Source organism: Neomonachus schauinslandi, chromosome 5 (assembly GCF_002201575.2).
Source record: "Neomonachus schauinslandi chromosome 5, ASM220157v2, whole genome shotgun sequence".
Classification (NCBI taxonomy): domain Eukaryota; kingdom Metazoa; phylum Chordata; class Mammalia; order Carnivora; family Phocidae; genus Neomonachus; species Neomonachus schauinslandi.
In genome coordinates, this window is record NC_058407.1 from 153,216,919 (window position 1) to 153,235,462 (window position 18,544).

At 36.2% G+C, this 18,544-nt stretch overlaps 1 protein-coding gene across 1 annotated transcript in view; it reads left to right on the forward strand.

Moving 5' to 3' along the window:
• The first annotated feature begins 7,194 nt into the window (after positions 1–7,194).
• The window catches only part of LOC110582272 (phospholipid-transporting ATPase ABCA3-like), a 165,165-nt gene continuing 153,815 nt past the window's right edge, over positions 7,195–18,544 (forward strand). Inside the window, exons 1-4 of the mRNA XM_044915266.1 lie at positions 7,195–7,254; positions 7,610–7,865; positions 15,161–15,291; positions 17,381–17,534. Of these exons, the coding sequence (XP_044771201.1) occupies positions 7,195–7,254; positions 7,610–7,865; positions 15,161–15,291; positions 17,381–17,534 (601 nt within the window). The remainder of the gene's footprint in view (positions 7,255–7,609; positions 7,866–15,160; positions 15,292–17,380; positions 17,535–18,544) is intronic.

The window sequence follows — 18,544 nt, forward strand, 5'->3', positions numbered from 1 at the left end:
AAAAAGAAAAGAAAAAAATTAAAATGGAAAGACTAAAGAATCATGGGGAAAAAACCATGAATTCTATATACTATTTCCCCTAGTGCTGGAGTTTTGCAGTTCTCTCTGATGGATAAACTTGGTCTTAGCTGGATGTTCTTGCAATCTTCTGGGTGTGGGGCCTGTTGCGTTGATTCTCAGGTGTCTTTGCCTGGGTTGGAATTGCACCACCCTTGCCAGGGGGCCAGGCTAAGTAAGTGGCTCTGGATTGCTCTATGTGGCTTTTGTTCCCTGAAGGCTTTCCACACCATTCTAGAGGATGAGAATGAAAATGTGGCCTACCAGTCTCCAGCCCTGGAGCCAAGAGCTCAGGGCCCCACTCCTCAGTCGCCCTCAGGGAAAAGCAGTCAATCACTTCTGTCTCCTTGGTCTCCATCTGTACTCCGTGCTCACCAAACCTGTCACCAAACATTGCTATCTCAGGCACATGACCCCATTAAAGTCTCGAAACCCTGCAGACTCCTGCAGTGTGCCCCCACATAGTTCCTCCTGGGGGAGAAGGGGGTTTCTCACAATGGTTCTGCCTCTCGCTGTGCCCCAGCTCTGAAAGCAGTCACCTGACCGTGCTTTGGTTCATGGTATATGGCAACCCCGAGCTGAGAGCCTACTCCTGGGCTTGCTGATTGTAGCCAGCTTCCCCCCTCTGATGCCTGGGAACTCTGCCACAGTCAGACACCCCTGGTCTTTCTGTGACCCCTAGGATCCTGAGACCACACTGTCCCACCTATGATTCTGCCCCACTTTGCCACCTGAGTACCTTTCAGGCAGGGATGTCCCTTGCTGGAGCAGACTTCTAACTAAAAGTTCTGATTTTGTGCTCCACTGCTGTATCACTTTCTGGTGCTGGCTTATGGACGCTTCCCCCCCCCACCTGCCATCCCCTGCAGTTTATCTTCTGATATATCACCTTGGCTTCACATCTCTGTACCTCCTACCTTGCAGAAAGTGGTTGCTTTTCTATTTGTAGAGTTGCAGCTATTTTTTTCTTTGATCTCTGGTTGAGTTCACAGATGTTCGGAATCTAGCTAAATTCCTGGGACCAGACAAAACTAAGGTCTTCTACTCCTCTGCCATCTTGGACTAGCTCCCCCTCAGTGAACTATAATTTTAAGTATAGCATATTTCTGCATTGTGTGAGTCATTCTAGTAAATTACTGAACTGAGGAAGATTGTAGGAACCCCTGAGTTTGTAGGTAGCCTATATGAGGACCCTATTTGAGGCTAGTATGTAAAGTAGGGGCAGGCAGTCTTGTGAGACTGGGCCTTTAACCTGTGGGCTCTGTGCTAACTCTGGATAATTTAGTGTCAGAACTGAACTGAATTATAGAACACCCATTTTGGATGTGAAAGAATTGGGGAATTGGTTGTTGTTTGAAGAAACAAATAGAAGGATTGGTGTAAATCATTTTTTAGATGCTTGGTAGAATTCACTATTGACGTCATCTGATCCTGGCCTTTTCTTTGCTGGCAGGTTTTTGATTACTGATTCAATCTTTTACTATAAATCTACTTATATTTTCTACTTGTTCTTGAGTTGAATTGGTAGTTTGTGTGTTTTGAGTTTGTCATTGCATCTAGGTTATGAAATTTGTTGCCTGTAATTGTTCATAGGATTCTTTTATCATCCTTTTTATTTTTGTAAGATTAGTAGTAGTATTCTTACTTTCTTTCCTTACTTTAGTAATTTGAGTCTTTTTTCTTATTTTGGTCAGTTAGGATGAAGGTTTGTCTGTTTTGTTACTCTTAAGGAACCAATGGTTGGTTTCTTTGATTCTCTTGTTTTTATATTCTCTATTTTATTTATCCACACTTTAATATTTATAATTTCCTGCCTTTTGTCATCTGTGGTTTTAGTTTGCTCTTCTTGTTCTAGTTCTTTAAGTTGGAAGGCTAGGTTATTGATTTGAAATCATTATTGATTTGAAATGTGGGAGTTTATAGTTAAACTGCTTTCACTGCATCACATAAGTTTTAATATGTTTTATCTTTGTTTTCATTCATCTTAAAGTATTTTCTAATTTTCCTTGTGATTTCTTCTTTGACCCATTGGTTGTTTAATAATGTGTTGTTTAGTTTCCACATATTTCTGAATTTTCCAGATTTCCTTCTTTTACGGATCTCTAATTTCATTTCAGTGTGGTCGTGTTCATGGAAGATTGGAAGATACTTTGTATGATTTCAGTCTTTTAAAATTTATTCAGACTTGTTTTTTTGCGGGGGAGAGAGACAGAGTGAGAGGAAGAGAGAGAATCTTAAGCAGGTTCCATGCTCAGTACAGGGGTCTATCTCATGACCCTGAGATCATGACCTGAGCTGAAATTAAGAGTCAGATGCTTAACTGACTGAGCCACCCAGGCGCCCCTATTGAGACTTGTTTTGTGACGTAATGGTCTGTTCTGGAAAATGTTCCTTGTGAACTTGAGAACAATATGTATTCTGTTATCATTGGGTAGATTTTTCTATATGTTAGTTCCAGATGGTTTATAATGTTGTTTATGACTTCCATTTCATTACTGATCTTCTTCCTTGTTGTTCTATTCATTATTGAAAGTGGGGCATTGAAGTCTCCAACCATTATTTTTGAGTTTTCTATTGCTTAATTCAATTCAGTCAATTTTTGCTTGATATGTTTGGGGGGCTCTGTTGTTAGGTTTTTATATGTTTCTAATTTTATGTCTTGATGAGATGATCTTTTAATCTGTATAAAATACACTTCTTTGTCTCTTCAAAATTTTAATCTTAATGTATGTTTTGTCTTTTATTAGTACAGTCATTCCTGCTCTTCTTTTGCTTACTGTTTTCATGGAATATCTTTTCCTGTCCTCTAACTTTTAACTAATGTGTGTCTTTGGATCTAAAATGAGTCTCTTGTAGACAGCATATAGTTGAATCATGCTTTTATATCCATTCTGCCAATCTCTGCCTTTTAAATGGAGAATTCAGTCCATTTACATTTAATGTAATTAATGATAAGGTAAGACTTCAGACATTTTTCTCTTCGTTTTCTTTATGTCTTATATCATTTTTGTTCCTCAATGACTCCATTACTGTCTTCTTGTTTGTAAGATATTTTCTAGTGTAACATTTTGATTCCTTTCTTGTTTCTTCTGCAATATACATTTTAGTGATTTTTCTAGTCTTGTCCTCTTGATTATATTTAACATCTTAGCTTATAATAATCTAGATGAATTAGTACTCAATTTTAGCAGTTTACAACAATTATGCTATTTATCTCTGCTCACCCCTTTATTATTGTCACAGATTGCATCTTTATACATTGTTTGCCAAAAAATATGAATTTGTATATTTTTATGCAGTTGTCTTTTAAATTATATAAGAAAAATGAGCTACAGATCATTAATACTGGCTTTATATTTACATTGTAATCATTACTGGTTCTTTATATCTCCATGTGAATTTAACTTAGTGTCTAATGTCTTTTCTATTATATTTTATCCATTGAAATTTTGTATAATGTTTTAGTTGTTGCACTAGAGATTACAAAACACTTCTAGTCTATTTAGAATCAATATTTTATCAATTAAATTAGAATGTAGTTTTATGACCATATTGGTACTCTTATTACCTTTCCCCCTTCATACTGTATTTGTCTCATATGTTATGTCTTCCTTAATTGAACACTTCATCAACTCACCATATTCTTTGTTTTCAACAATCAAAATATTCTGAAGACTCAGGAAGAGAAGAATAACCTGTTTTGATTTGTCCAGATGTTTACCACTTCTGTTCTTCTTTCTTCATTTCTTATGTTCCAAGTTTCCTTCTGTTCTCATTTCCCTTCTCTCTGAAGAGCTTCCTTTTCTTATAGATCAGACCAGCTGTCAGTGGAGGCACTTAGTTTTTCTTCATTTGTGAATGTCTTTATTTCAACCTGCATTTCTGAAGAATTTCTTTGCTAAATATCCAATTACACCTTTTCTCTGCATTTTAAAAATGTTGGTCACTTCCTTCTGGCTTCCCTGATGGCAATCCGTTTTTCAGATCTTTGTCTCCTTATAGGTAATGTGTTGTTTTCCTCTGACTTTTTTTCAAGAGTTTTTTATTTGTCTTAAGTTTTTATCATTTTGATTTTTTATAATGTGTCTAGACATATCTTGTTTGGGATTTGCTCAACTTTTTATATCTACAGGCTTGTGTCTTTTGCCACGTTTGGGAGTTTGTAACCATTATTTCTTTAAATATGTGTTCAGCATCACACTCTTCTGTCTTTTGAGACTCTGATGAATTGTATGTTAGACTTTATGTTTGTTGTCCCACATAATCCTGAGGCTGTGTTCATTTTTTTTTCAATCTCCTCCTCCCCTGTTTTGTTCATATTGGATAGTTTCTACTGATCATGTTCACTGACTCTTTCCTCTGTCATCTTCATTCTACTATTGAGTCTATCCAGTGAGTGTTTTATTTTGGTTACTTTCTTTTTTCTTTTTTTTTTTATTGTGTTATGTTAGTCAATATACAGTACATCATTAGTTTTTGATGTAGTGTTCCATGATTCATTGTTTTGGTTACTTTAAATTCTAAAATTACCCTTTGATTTTTCCTTATATCTTCTATTTCTTTACTGATACTTTCTACTTTAAATTTTGTTTCAAGACTGTAATTGTTCTCTTGAGCATTATAATAGTAGCTGCTTTAAAGGCTTCTTTTCAGGTAGTTCCAACATCCATGCCATGTCACCATTGCAATCTGTTGATTGTCTCTTCCTGTGCAACCTGAGACTTGTGGTTTCTTGTATGCTGAATAATTTTGGATTACATTCTGGACATTTGTGTATTGAACTATGAGACTCTGGGTTCTGTTTTAAATCCTATGGGGGAATATTGATAGTTTTGTTTAGCAGGCAATTGACCTGTTACAGGGTTGCCAGATTTAGCAAATAAAATAAAGAACACCCAGTTAAATATGAATTTCAGATAAAGTATGGATATTTTCATATAAGTATGTCCCCCCCAATATATTTGTTATTTATCTGAAATTCAAATTTAATTGAACATCCTGTTTATCTGGCAACCCTCCTTGGTTAGGTTTAAGCTGCAAGTTCCAACCCACCTCTGTGGGCTGTGGTTGCAATGTCAATTCAGTTTTTTTTAATTTGTTATTTTTTATTTGAGAAATTGACCGTGGTTTCAGGCACAGGAAAAATATAAGTAATGTTTTTTAGGACATGTTAAACCGTACTATAAGACTTTGGGGTATGATGCCAGTTTTATTTATTTATTTATTTATTTATTTATTTATTTATTTTTGAAGTATAGTTGACACACAATGTTACATTAGTTTCAGGTGTACAACATAGTGATTCAACAACTCTTTATATTATACTGTGCTCACTATAAGCATAGCTATCACTTGTCAGTATACAACACTATTACAATGCCATTGACTGTCCCCCCTGTTGTTCCTTTCATCCCTGTGACTTATTCATTCTATAACTGGAAATCTGTACCTCCCACTCCCCATCACCCACTTTTGCCCATTTTTCCGGCCTCCTCCCCTCTGGCAAGCACCAATTTGTTCTCCATATTTATGGGTCAGTTTCTGCTTTGTTTGTTTTGTTTTTTTGATTCCATGTACAAGTGAAATCACATGGTATTTATCTTTCTCTATCTGACAGACACATTTCACTTAGCATAATGTCCTCTAGTCCATCCTTGTTGTCACCATCAGTTCAGTTTTTTTTTTTTTAAACTGTGCTGTTCTATCTGGATCTTCCTGGATCTCAGTCTTATAGCTCACTGATCAAAGTGATTAGCGTGCTAACTGGGATGAGATCAATTTATGCTCAGACCAAGGCTGAGCTCCTCCTATTCCTCTGTCTCTCCTATACCTTTAGGTTCTCTGAGGCAGTCTTCATCTTGGTCTTCTGGCCAGAAACTACCCTTTACCATGGGTGCTTGCCACTCAAAGTTCAGAAGCACTTGAGGTGCTCCTCCTTGCTGCATTCCCTGGTTACTCTTTATGGTTCACTCACTGACAGGACGTGACACCTTTTAGTACTAATGCAGTACACACCACATCCTTCTCTCCCTTTGGTATGTCTTGAAGTCCAGTTCTGATTTTGAAAGCCCTATGAGACTGCTAAAAGTGGTGCATACAAAAGAAATTCTGGCACATGCTGCAATATGGATAAACTTTGAAGACATTTTATGCTGAGTGAAATAAGCCAGTCACAAAAGGACAAATACTGTCACAATGAAGTGACATTTATATGAGGTACCTAAAGGAGTCAAATTCATAGATACAGAAAGCGGAATGGTGGTTGCCAGTGACTGGGGGGAGGAAGGAATAGAGAGTGATTGTTTAATGGCCATGGAGTTTTAGCTTGGGAAGGTGAAAAAAATTCTGGGGATGGATAATGGTGATGGTTGCACAACAGCATGAATGTGATTGGTGCCACTGAACTGTACAACTAAAAATGGTTAAAGTGGCAAATTTTATGTTGTTATATTTTATCACAATTTTTAAAAAGGGCATAGCCTTTTAGCCACCCTCTCCATAGTAGCAAATCACCCCAGGGGAATACGTTGTTAGGTAAGTACTGTGATTTTTCTGATTTTACAGATGATAAGCAGCTATAAGTTAATTATTTTGCTTAAAATTTTACAGCTTGTGAGAGAGTTAGGATTTGAACTCAAACAGCCCAACTTTAGATGCTGGGTTCTCAATTACTATACTCTACTCTTCACACCATGAGGAAAGGATTACAGTCATTTTGAATACACCTAATGCCTAGCATAGAATATGGCACAGAGTAGATATTAAATAGGAAATTTTCAGAATTATAATTTGCAGGAATTTATCTCAGAGCCTATCAGAATTATAATTGACATTCCAGATTTACAGTTTACATCTTTCTTTGCAAATGTGGGGCTGCAACCTATTACATTTTGCATCTCTATCATCTAATACTTTCATACATATTAGAAGACCATCAGATGTGAATATAATGAATTAATATAAAAATAAGAGAAGACAAGTACTTATCTCAAGTAGTTATCTTTCAGGATTGATAAAAAGAGTAAAACAATGAAGTAATCCTTTCACTTGGCTAAATTTAACATTTTTGCCAGGCGATGTCAGTTTTTGAAATGTTTACTTCCTTCTTAGAGTTGAAATTCCATTCTTTGCGATCAAATGGATTTGTTGTGGCTCAACCAATTTGCAATCCTCCTCTGGAAAAATTTCGTTTTAAAGGTAAGTGGAGGTGTCTGTGGGAAATGGTTGTAAAAGCTAATGAACCTGAAGGGGAGAACTTTAAATAGCTTTTTCCCTCATTTTAGTGTATGGGTTTTTGTTTTGTTTTGTTTTGTTTTTGTCCCTTTTGTTCCGTGGCTTAAGGTAGCAATTCTAACTCTGAAGAGTACCCATAGGATAAATCAATGGACTAGATAATGAAATGTGGAAAAGGGTGAAAAGGACAGGCTAGTGAGCCATTCGTATTGTAGAACGGAGCTGAATAATATGTTTAAATATGCACAAGAGCATAGATTCACACACACATACATATACACAGACTCTTAATTATCACAGTCCTTTTGTTTCTTTGCAGAAAAGGAAGATAATTTCTTTAATTGTGGAAATCTTCATGACAGTCTTCTTCTCTCTATTGATTTTGCTTCATCGCAGAGATATAAAGAAGACGTTTCAGAATGTTACTGTTTTCAAGCCTCTTCCTTTGATGACCCCGCCTGATTTCTTCTTTAATAGAAACTATGTATATGAATTAGCTTATGTGCCTTCTGAAAGTGTTGTGGTAAAAAATATTACTGAGATGGTGAAAGAGATGTTAAATACCAATTTTTCAGGTTAGAAATTGTGATGTCTAAAATGTTTTTTGTAGGGCGCCTGGGTGGCTCAGTTGGTTAAGCGGCTGCCTTCGGCTCAGGTCATGATCCCGAGGTCCTGTGATTGAGGCCCATATCGGGCTCCCTGCTCAGCGGGGAGCCTGCTTCTCCCTTTCCCTCTGCTGCTCCCCCTGCTGGTGCTCTCTCTCTCTCTCTCTCTCTCTGTGTCAAATAAATAAATAAAAATCTTAAAAAAAAAATAAAAGATTTTTTTGTAGCATAATTATTAGTTTGTTTTTGAAGAAACATACTTCAGTGACCATAAACTTGTGTATTAATCTCCTGAATATAACATTATGAGCTCTGTAACATAATATCAAACATATTATTGGCATAATCATAAACAAAATATAATACTTAAAATTAGATGATGGAATTATGTAATTGTAAATCCTCTTTGTCTCTGACTGTGTTCTTAAATTAGGGTGAGCACCTGATAGCGTGCCAAAGGGACACAGAACCTCGGGATGACCTGAGTAGTTTCTTCTTGGATGCATGCATAAAGTCTACATCGAGATCATTAATTTTAAACATTTTAATGAAAATATTAAGTGTGATATATGAATGCATTTGAAAAGAAGAGTAAAGCAGCCTAGAATTATACCAAAACAATCCTCATCTCCTTATACTCGCCTCCCTCTGCATCCAATTTCTTTTCTCTGTCTCTAACGTTAAAAACACTGTCAGAATTTTGGTAAGCATCTCTCCCCTTCTTGTCTCATGCTTTTACACATGTGTGTGGGTTTGTTCTGTTATATACTCATACAGTCATGTTTTTTTCCCCTCATCGTAAGGGCAGGGCTTTGAGATGGGAGGGGAGGCTAGATGCTATCTATTTACTTTGCCATCTTAAAAAAAACAAAATGTTACATTGTATAACTTAATGCAAAATTCCCGTGGATTTTAAAAATAGAAACCATGAATCTCCAAAGAACATTAGTGCTTGTGATGGGCTGAAAGTTATTTTAAGTATCCCTTTATGTGGAGGTGGAGGATAGAGGCTGTTATGGGAAAGTCTAAGAAGCATTGTTATTCTGTCCTATTGAAGCCTTCATGAGAAAGTGTGTCTGAAGACTGGAGTAGAGATCTGATGGGTTGAAAGTCTATGGTGGTGTTTGTTAATGTCTAATATAGTAAAGTGCTCATTTAAAGGGAAGGAAGCTGAGAGATTTTCCTCCTCTTGATTGGGCCTGATTACCTTGTTATAGTTTCTGTGGAACCAACTCTAGCAAAATAGCTCAGTGGATATGAGAGGATATGTGTAAAAGTCTTCATTTGGAAAGCTCCCATATTCAGATTTTAGTGCTACTCTGAAGAATTATAACTTTTTAAAACAACTATTCATTAGAAGCTTTTATTTATTTATTTATTTTTAGGATTTTATTTATTTATTTGAGAGAGAGGGGGAGAGCATGTATGGACAAGTAGGGGGAGGCGCAGAGGGAGAAGCAGACTCCCAGGACCCCGTCATGACCTGAGCCGAAGGCAGACATTTAACCGATTGAGCCACCCAGGTGCCTCTAGAAGCTTTAATATACCAATTCAAGGGCGCCTGGGTGGCTCAGTTGGTTAAGTGACTGCATTCGGCTCAGGTCATGATCCCGGAGTCCTGGGATCGCGTCCCACATTGGGCTCCCCCTTCTCTGTGGGGAGCCTGCTTCCCTCTCTGCCTCTGCCTGCCACTCTCCCTGCTTGTGCTCATTCTCTCTCTGTCAAATAAATAAATAAAATCTTTAAAAAAAATACCAATTCAAGTTCAAATAGTATAGTATCTGAATAGCATAGTATAGTGTATCTACTATTAGTATAATTGTGATTAGAAAGCTGGTGTTGGGTAAGACTTTGATGTTGGTGTTTGATAACTTGGTTTAATCAATACATAGTAATAACGTCTATTAAAATCTGTGGTAAAGAATTCTTGAGGATTATATAGTACTTTACTTGGAGCACAATGATCTGGAAGGGCCCCTATCCATACACACATATTTGATTTTGAAAAATTTCAAACCTATGGAGAAAATGCAAATATGCTGCAATTTACCAAGTAACATTTGCCACATTTACTTTTTTATTCACCCTCTATACACACACATATATATGCACATATATAATATGTATGTAAGTATGTAAAACTAAAAGAATATATATAAAATTACTGGATTTTTTTTTTTTTTTTTTTTTTGCTGAACCATTGAGAATAAGTTGCATTCATCATGACACATCACCTTCAAATGCTGTATGTATCTCCTAATAAGGACATTCTCCAATATAACCTTTACAATTATTATACCCAAGAATTTTAAAATTGATAACAATGATGTTATCTAATATACAGTCAATATTTATATTTTCCTAATTGTCCTAATGAGGTTCTTTAGAGCTTTTTTTTTTCTTTTTTGTAATCCAGGAGCCAGAGCTTTTTTTAAGATTTGTTTATTTATTTATTTATTTATTTATTTAGAGAGCATGCACCAGTGAGTGTAGTTGGGGCAGGAACAGAGGGAAAGAGAGAATCTCAAGCTGATTCCACTCCTCAAGCACAGAGCCTGACTCGGGGCCTGATCCCAGGACCCTGAGATCATGACCTGAGCTGAAACCAAGAGTCGGACACCCAACTGTCTGAGCTACACAGGCACCCCCCAGTTAGAGATTTTTAAATATTCATTGGGGTTGACAAACTTTTATGTAAAGGGCCAGATAGTAAATATATTAGGTTTTATGGGCTATGTAAGTTTCTATCAAATAGTCTTTTTTTTTTTAAGAGCACTTTAGAGATGTAAAAAACATCCATAGCTCACAGGCCCATACCAAAACAGACTGTGGGGTAGATTTGACCTGCACAGGACCATAATTTGCTGACCTCTGGCTTAGGATACTTTCTTAGACAGCTTTTTTTTTTTTAAATTATGTTATGTTAATCACCATACATTACATCTTAGACTGCTTTTGTTTTTGTTGTTTTGTCTTTAATAACAGTGATAGTTTTAAAAGACTAGGCTGATTATTTTGCACAAGGCTTCTTAATTTGTATTTGTCTGATTGTTTCCTTACATTTAGTTTCAATTTGATCATTTGTGTTGAAAATATTACATCTTTCTTATAAGATCTTCTTAGTGAATCACTTTTGGAAGCGTATTAGCAGTTTGTTCCTCAATTGGTGATATCATGCTTGCTCATTTTATTCAGATGGATTTCCACCAGACTTTCCATTGTCAAGGCAGTTTTCCTCTTTGTAGTTTATAAGGAATCTGTCAGTCTAAGTCAGAGCACTTTCAGCACCCTAGAAGCTTCCTTTGTGCCACATGGCAGTTATGACTCCCCCAATTTAACTACTATTTTAACATCTAAGACCATAGTTAGTTTTGCCTGCTTTTCATCTTATGTAAATGGAGCTATTCACTATGTCCCATTATAGCATTCTGGGTTATATACGATATGTATTATGTAGTTTTTATGTGTGTGCTTTTACTTAGCATTATATTTGTAAGAGTCATCCAAATTGTTGCGTGAGATCATAAATCACTAATTTTCTTTATAGTATCCCATTATGTTAATATTATGCAATCTGTTTATCTGTTTGTTTTTGATGAACATTTGGGTAGATTCCAGATTTTAGCTATTATGAGTAGTGTTGTTATGAACATTTTTATAAGAACCTTTTGATGAACATATATACACCTTTCTGTTTGGTATATAGCTAGGAGTGAAATTGTTGGGTCATGAGGGATGTAACTATTTAGACTTACAGAGACGTATGAGAGTTTCAGTTCCATATCTTCACCAACACTTGATATGTTCTATCTTTTGACAGGAAGTAACTGATAAAGGCATTCTTGTCTTGTTCCCTGTCTCTGGAGAAAATTTTTCAATATTTCACCATTGAGCAACATATTTATTATATGTTGTTTGTAGATGTTCTTTATCAGGTTTAGATAGCTTCTTTCTATTCTTAGTTTGCTAAGATTTTTTTAAAATCAGGAACTAGTGTTAAATTTTGTCAAATGCCTTTTCTGTGTCTATTGAGATGGTCATGTGATTTTTCTTATTTTTGTTAATATAATGATTTTTCAACTCTCGACTCATCCATCCATTTACTTGGGTTTATTTTATGGATTTTATTTGCTAACATTTTGTTAAGAAATTTTACAAGCATGTTTAAGACTTTATTTTTAAAATTTTATTTATTTATTTGAGAGAGAGACCGAGAGAGAGAGACAGCATGGGTGGGATGCGGGGCAGAGGTTGAGAAGCAGACTCTCCCCTGAGCAGGGAGCCCAATGTGGGACTCAAACCCGGGACTCCAGGATTGTGACATGAGCTGAAGGCAGACGCTTAACCAACTGAGCCACCCAGGCAGCTCAAGACATTAGTCTATTTTGTGTTCTTTGTTCCATGAGTTGTTGAGAGTATATTGCCTAATTTACATGCAACTGGAATTTTTCTAGTTATATTTTTGTTATTGGATTTAGCTTAATTGCATTGTGTAGAGAACATATTCTGAGTGATGTAATCATTTGATGATGATGATGATTTTTGATCCTAAAATTGTCCCAGATTTAGCCAGTGGGTTTTTTTGTTTGTTTGTTTGTTTTTAAGCAATGTCCTTTTGATGTATGTTTGTCAGCTTTTGAGCACTTTCACTGTCTAATAGAACTAGCTGTTCAGGCTGAAAACATTGTACTTTCTCTGCCCCAGAACTAGATTCAATCAATGAAGCAGTCTTAATTCCTCTTTCTTTAGGGATGGTATTAAGAAACTAAGATATGGGAAAAATAAGACAGAGAGAGAGAGAGAGACGAACAAAACCCTTCCCTTTGCTACCAGTTTCCCTTCCTGAAGGCACCAGTAGGGAGGTCACCACTTAACCCTCCACTTATAAGTGGGTCAGAATTGGCCTCCTGTTTCCTTCTCCCCTCAGGGCCTGATAGATCTTTGTAAATGTGCTCAGCGTGTCTGTCTCCCCACAATAAAACATAGGGAAAAACAAGTACTAGGTGTACTCATTACTACTGGGGTGTCTTTGCTTCTAGACTCTTTTAGTAAGTTTTTTTTAAAGCATGATTTTATGTTGATACTCTCAATGCCACCCCAAATATAGGCCACCTGTTTTTCTTCTCCCATTATATATTTGTACCTCCTTTCTCTCTCAGAGCCCTAGATCCTAACAGCATCAATGTACTCATTTGCCCAATCTTACAGAAAAGTATTTCTGAATTACTTACATTATGTACTACGGCCCTAACACACTTAACACTATTTCTTTGCAGTTCTTTTTCTTCCTAGACTATATTCAACTAGGGGTATATGTCAACATACTGTGCCTAAAATTCACTTGGGTTAATTCTTTTTCTTCTTGTGGTTGTTATTAATTTAATATCTATTTAAGATTCACTTATATTCTTATTAGGTTTTAGTAATTATACCCCTCTGTGTTGTTTTAATTTTATTTTTGAGTATGTAAAAGATTAACAATAAACAAAAGTCAAACCTGTATTAAAATGTATAATTAGATAACTGACATTGCCTCCACGATCCCTTCTAACCTGTTCTCATCCACCCTCCCACCCATATGTAACCAATACTGTTAGTGCCTGATTTATTCTTTTTCTTTTGGTATAAATAATGTTTCTGCATGTACGCATGTATTTCTGGGTATGTGTGTGAGTCTGTGTATGTGTGTCTATATATTTTCTCTATATATTTCTTATTCTCCTTTCTTAGACAAGAGCATCCTATATACACTCTTCTATAGTTTGGTTTTTCTTTCTGGTAATATAGTGGGATGAAACTCACCTTTTTTTTTAAAGTAGGCTCCTCACCCAGCGTGGAGCACATGCAGGGCTTGAACTCACAACCCTGAGATCAGGACCTAAGCTGAGATCAAGAGTCGGACGCTTAACCAGCCGAGCCACCCAGATGCCCCAAAAGCTCATCTTTTAATACACCTTGTTATTCACCCATTGTGTTTCCATATAAATTTTAGAATTGGCTTGTAATTTTCCATAAAAATTGTTCGGATTTTTTTTGAAATATTTTATTAACCAGTTTTATTTTTATTTTATTTATGATTGACATAAAAACTGTATATATTTAGGTCACATAAAACGATGTTTTGATATACATATACCTTGATTATCACAATCAAGTTAATTAACGTATCCATCAGCTCACATAGTTACCAGTTTTTGTGGTGAGTACTCTTGAGATCTATTCTAGAAGATTGATATTTTATTATGTTTTGTTTTATTTAAATCCAAGTTAGTTAACAAATTGTTTGGATTTTTACTAGAATTACATCGACTCTTACGTAGTCAATTTTTACAGAAAAGACATCTTTACAGTATGGCTCTTTGCACATGTTATGTAACTTTATTTTAAAAATCTTATTTCTCGGGACACCTGCGTGGCTCAGTCGTTTCAGTGTCTACCTTCGCCTCAGGTCATGATCCCAGAGTCCTGGGATTGAGCCCCGCATCGGGCTCCCTGCTCGGCGGGAAGCCTGCTTCTCCCTCTCCCACTCCCCCTGCTTGTGTTCCCTCTCTCACTGTCTCTCTCTTGCTGTCAAATAAATAAAATCTTCAAAAACAACAAAAAAAATCTTATTTCTATCCATAATTATTTATGTTTTCTTATAAAGAGGCTATCGAAGACTTTAATAATCTGTTTACATTGGAAATATTTTAATTCTTAAGAAAAAGCTTTAGTCATTTAAGTTACCTGTATGTGTGTGGTTGTGTGTGTGTTGTTTTGAGAGTGTGTTTTTAAAAATTTCATACAGATTAATTTGTGAATAAGAAAAGTAACTGCTACTTTTATTTTATTTTTTAAAATTTTATTTATTTTTACATTTTTAACTTAAATTCTACAATTGTTTTCTAGAATACAATTTATTCTGCCATTATTTTTTGAAATACACCTTCTACAGAAATAATTTTGACACTTATTTCCTTCCACATTTTTTTTAATCACTAGATTTCAAACTACAATTGAAAAGTTCCCCTTGTCACAGTTTACCTTAATATACAGTTACTGTAGTGATTAAATATCGTTTATCATGTGTCCCAGCTTTTATAAAACACAAGAATTTTTGTGTACCCCAGATATCCATTAGGTCATCTGCAATGTCAGTGTTTGAGTAATAATGTTTTAAAATGTATTGTGTTATGACAGGATTATGGTAGTCATGGTACAGATAGGGATGATCATTAGACATTTTCCATTTGTGTGATGACTTACTGAGATTTTTCTCTCCGCAGTTCGAGGCTTTTCTTCAGAAGCACAGTTTGAAAAGTACATTGTGTCTGAAAAGCAGCCTATGGTTCATGTGCTGGCTGCCATTGTATTTGACCATGACTTCAGAAACAGCGACGATGGTTTGCCACTTAAAGTAAGACATTTCTGTCTGAAGACTTTCTAATTATATGTTAGGTTTCAGAGATTTAATGAGATATAGGTAACCTCCCCATTTTATAAATGGGAATAATTGTAAGTTGCCCAAGATCCTTACTACTAGTATATAACAGAACCGGGATTTGAATCTTGTGCCAACTTATTTTATTTAAAAAATATTTTATTTATTTATTTGTCAGAGAGAGAGAGAGAGAGCATAAGCAGAAGGAGCAGCCGGCAGAGGGAGAGGGAGGCTCCCGCTGAGCAGGGAGCCCGATGCGGGGCTCGATCCCAGGACCCTGGGATCATGACCTGAGCTGAAGGCAGCTGCTTAACCAACTGAGCCACCCAGGCATCCCTGTGCCAACTTATTTTAATACCTGTGCTTTTAACCATTACATTATACTGATGTATAATGTGAGGAGAAAACTGTTATCTGCTACCTTGTGGTATATTTTCAGAAAGTAGAGTAACAGGAACTTTAGTAAGGATATTCACTTTACTAATCTCCCTGGGCCAGGCAGATGCTTCCAGTCTTGCAAATGGTGGTTAAGAAAATAACAATGTAGCCAGGTAAAAAAGATGGGTAGCAATGTCTGTTCCCTGTTTAAATACCTTCTGGAATTTCAGATAGTGCATATCTGTAATATGATATTTAAACTTTTTAATGGGCTAATTTTAAGTGTAATTGCCGTTCTAACTTTGTATCCGAAGTGACTTTTATAACAAAGCTATTATTACATGAAAGTTAAAAGCAAAAACACCTCACTCATGTCTGGACGTCTTTTATGCTGAGGTAGTTCCCTTTCCTGGGACTGTGAACTTCAGAAGGAGTTTTTATGATGCCCTCTTATTAGAACAGGCCACCTGCTGCTTGTTTTTGCTTTGGTGAATGCCTCCTTTTTTGTACTTTTTTGTACATCACCTCCTGTACTCTCCCTGCATCAAAACCCAACTCTTCTGGAACTTAGCTGATTTTCCTGGGCAAGACCTATCTCTACCATAGATAGCACGATGATCTAATAAGAACGCAAAAAAGACCATGTCACTGTGCTGTGTAAAAAGCTCCAGGGGTTCTCCATGAACAGGTCATCAGTGACCTGTTTTCTGAAGAGCCCTTCAGCCTCGTGTTGCCTCTTCTTTCTTTGAACTTCATGCTCTAGCAATCTCCAACCAGTAGTAGTTGTATGTCCTGTGTAGTCTCTTGCTTCTCTGCCTTTGATCACATTATCCTCTTTCCTTTTGATGCTCTGCCTGCCCTTCTTTTTCTGAGGTAACTCTTACTATTAATTTCTATAAAACTCTTGCTGTAACTACCTATGCAAAGTCTTCCCTTCTCTCTTCTGTGCTCCCTGAACACCTCGTTAGTTCCTTGAGGTCAAGAATTGTGTATTAATAATATTTAAGCATGCTGTAGCTATTTAAAATGTTGCTTTCGAATTACTGAATTATGTGAATGTTTGCCCAGACATGGTGCACTTGCCTGTTTCTTCTCACCCTACTGACTACTCAGATCTACCATAACTTACCCTGAAGTTGGCTCAGCTCTCTAGATACATCATTTTCTTTTCATGTAATATTTAAAATATGCAGCATTCTACATTTAAATTTTATTACCCTACTCTTATTATATCTGGGCTTTTTCCTTTTCTGTTATTCACTTTTTGAAGAGGGAGACAATCTTTACCATAATTGGCTAACATAATAGGAAAGAAAAGTAATAGAACTGTTTGAGGTCTCACCGAGTTAGGCAAGCCAGCTGTGGAGATAGAAAAATACATTTGTAATGATCAAGGTACCACTGTTGGCGTCTTTGTAACTCAGAGACAAAATGCCTGAAGATGATAGAGCAGAGATATAAATTTAATTGATTTCTAACTTTGACTATGATTATGGCACATGAGGCTTGCTGCTTGTCCCTTGTGTCAGTGGTACTGTCATTTCTTATCATTTAGAATCCTGAATTGCTCACTCTGTCCTCCAAACACAAATTTTAGCTTTGTATTTTCTTTTCCTTTCATTGCTCTTACCTGCTTTTTAGCGTTCATTGGTCTTACATGTTGTTTGTTTTCTATTGTTTATTCTAGGTCAAATATCATCTGCGTTTTGGTGCAGGTACTGAGAAATCTTCAAATTTGCTAAGCTCCTTAAAAGCTACTGGATGGAATACACATCTTCTCTTTCCAGAGATACCTTCTCTAGGACCCAGGAACCCAGTTGGTGATGATGGGGGAGATCCTGGTGAGCAGTCCTCCAGCATACTTACATTAATATTTTGGTTGCAAGCTAGCAGTCATATCAACATGTGTGGATCATTTTTTTTTCTATGAGTGAAAAGTTTATTCATTGTGGCAGTACATTTTTAAAATTGAGTTTTTATTGTAAAAACAAGCATATAGAAAACCTTATGCATTTGAAAAATATCTTCCTAAAACTGTAGATCATTTCCTGAACTTTATCAGTGTGTATTCCTGCATTTATATAGTCTTAGTAAAAGTTGGCTCTGCTGACTTAATAGACACATCTTCATAAACTAACACTGCCTGCATATTTATGGTTCTAAATTATTATTATTATTTTTAAAATTTAAATTTTGGTTAGTTAACAGAGTGCAATATTGGTTTCTGGAGTAGAAATCAGTGATTCATCACGTACATACAATACCCAGTGCTCATCACAGCAAGTGCCTTCTTTAATACCCATTACCCATCTAGCTCATCCCCCACTCACCTCCCTCCATTTGTTCTCTATCCTTAAGAGTCTCATGTGGCTTGTTTCCCTCTTTCTTTTTTTTTCTTTTCCCCCTTCCCATATGTTCATCTGTTTTCTTTCTTAAATTCCACATGTGTGAGATCATATGGTATTTATCTTTCTTTGACGGACTTATTTCACTTAGCATAATATACACTAGCTCCCATCCACGTCATTGCAAAAAGCAAGATTTCATTCCTTTTGATGGCTGAGTAATATTATACATACCACATCTTCTTTATCCATTCATCAGTCCATGGACATTTGGGCTCTCTCCATAGTTTGGCTATTGTTGATAATGCTTCTATAAACATCTGGGTGCATGTACCCCTTCAAATCTGTATTTTTGTATCCTTTGGGTAAATGCCTACTAGTGCAATTGCTGGATCATAGACTAGTTCTATTTTTAACTTTTTGAGGAACCTCCGAACTGTTCTCCAGAGTGGCCACACCAGTTTGCATTCCCACCAACAGTGCAAGAGGGTCCCTCTTTCTCCGCA